This window comes from Rhagoletis zephyria, unplaced genomic scaffold (genome assembly GCF_001687245.7).
Source record: "Rhagoletis zephyria isolate East Lansing unplaced genomic scaffold, Rhagoletis_zephyria_1.1 Rzeph_scaffold_63080, whole genome shotgun sequence".
NCBI lineage: Eukaryota > Metazoa > Arthropoda > Insecta > Diptera > Tephritidae > Rhagoletis > Rhagoletis zephyria.
This window is the reverse complement of record NW_016220131.1, coordinates 1-1,527: the sequence shown is the minus strand read 5'-3', so window position 1 is coordinate 1,527 and position 1,527 is coordinate 1. Positions and strand designations below refer to the sequence as shown.

At 44.5% G+C, this 1,527-nt stretch overlaps 1 protein-coding gene across 1 annotated transcript; it reads right to left on the bottom strand.

Moving 5' to 3' along the window:
• Positions 1–313: 313 nt before the first annotated feature.
• LOC108356672 (sodium-independent sulfate anion transporter-like) lies at positions 314–1,040 on the bottom strand (the record flags this gene model as incomplete). The annotated part of the gene is made up of 3 exons (XM_017607772.1): positions 314–463; positions 528–814; positions 879–1,040. Coding segments are annotated over 3 exons (599 nt in total), but the record flags the coding sequence as incomplete, so codon positions are not given.
• Between the last annotated feature and the right edge of the window lie 487 nt (positions 1,041–1,527).

Genomic DNA, 1,527 nt, shown 5'->3' with positions numbered 1-1,527 from the left:
CATATCACAAAGACTCACTTGCAATGTTGCTTCTCTTCCCCTTCCCCATTCGCTTCTTCTTCTTCTTCTTCTTCTTTTCCCTACCTACACTTTACTCTAATAATGCATATCTAAATGGGTCCCGCCTAGCAGACTATTTGTAGATTTCATAGGTTCTTTCATCACGAAATTCCCATTCTTCAATGATTCTTGCGTTATGCATTCTTCCAGCTTCACATCGTCATTACAGAAGATCAGCTTGTCAGTGGCTTGTATTAGTTTCTGTTTTTCCGCTTCTAGCCGGTATATGATGAGGAGCGGTCCACTACCCACNGATGCCGGTGATCTTATGACAATCCATAACCACAGGTAGACTGAAGTTGACGCGTTCGCATGCTTTCAGCACTTTGGCGCGCAAATGATTGATGGCGGGGAAATAGATGACGCCAGTGGGCGTGACGCGTATGAATTGCAGCTCATTGACCTGCAAAGTGTGTAGCAGTTAGAAATTGAAAAAAAATGCTTCCTATCTCCTCTTCTCCTCTTACCTCTTCTACATGCACTGAGATCACAGGATGCGCCCATAGGAATAGTAAATGTAAGACTGTCACTATAATACTGACTAGCAGGCCCACTTCCACGCCGCATAGGATGCAGACAGTAAAGCACAGCACCCACACGCAAAAATCACGCTTAGCATCGCGCCACAAACGCTGTGGTAGCTGCAGGTCCAGCAAAGTTACAATGGAGCACATCAAAATGGCGGCAAGCGTTGATTCGGGTATGTAGTTGAAGTAGGGACTGAGAAAGCCCAAAGCCAGTAGCACAATTACACCTGCGCGATATCGGAATATAAATATTAGTACGAAGAATTACTGAATTGTAATGGTCAAACTCACCCAGGTACAAGTTGGCCATTGGAGTTCTGAGTCCACAAGCGTTGCTGATGGCATAACGCGAGAAGGCGCCTGATACGGGCATAGATTGTACGCAGGAACCGGCAAGATTGCAGAGACCGACGGTGATCAATTCCTTGTTAGCATCAACCATACCCTTAGGAGCTGTGAATGGCCGAAAAAGTGTTAGGCACATTTTAGAAGGAATGTAATATACAAACGCTTATATGTAGTTTAGCTTATATTGAATACTGGTTCGGTACGTTCTACGTGTTGGCAGAAAGGGTACTTGGACGAGGCCGCAGAGATTTGCTTAGAGATTTGTTAGGCTTCTTCATCGCGGTTTGAAGGTTTTCCTTTATTTCCTGATGCCAGAGGCATTGAACCGTTTTTATTCGGAAACTTATTGCTAACGATCAATTGCATTGCCTTGGCACGGGGACCCACTTCAATTTCATAGAATTGCTGTCGACTGTGAAATAATATACAGGCAATGCACTGATTATAAGATGGAGTGGATGTAGTCTTCAGGGTTCTTCTCCCATCGAGTATGCTGGCGCCAAAAAGGAACGCGAACTTAAAGCAGGAATTTTCTATGAATCGCAGGTGGTGGGAAGATCAATCCATATACCTGACTTTGCCAGTATTTTTG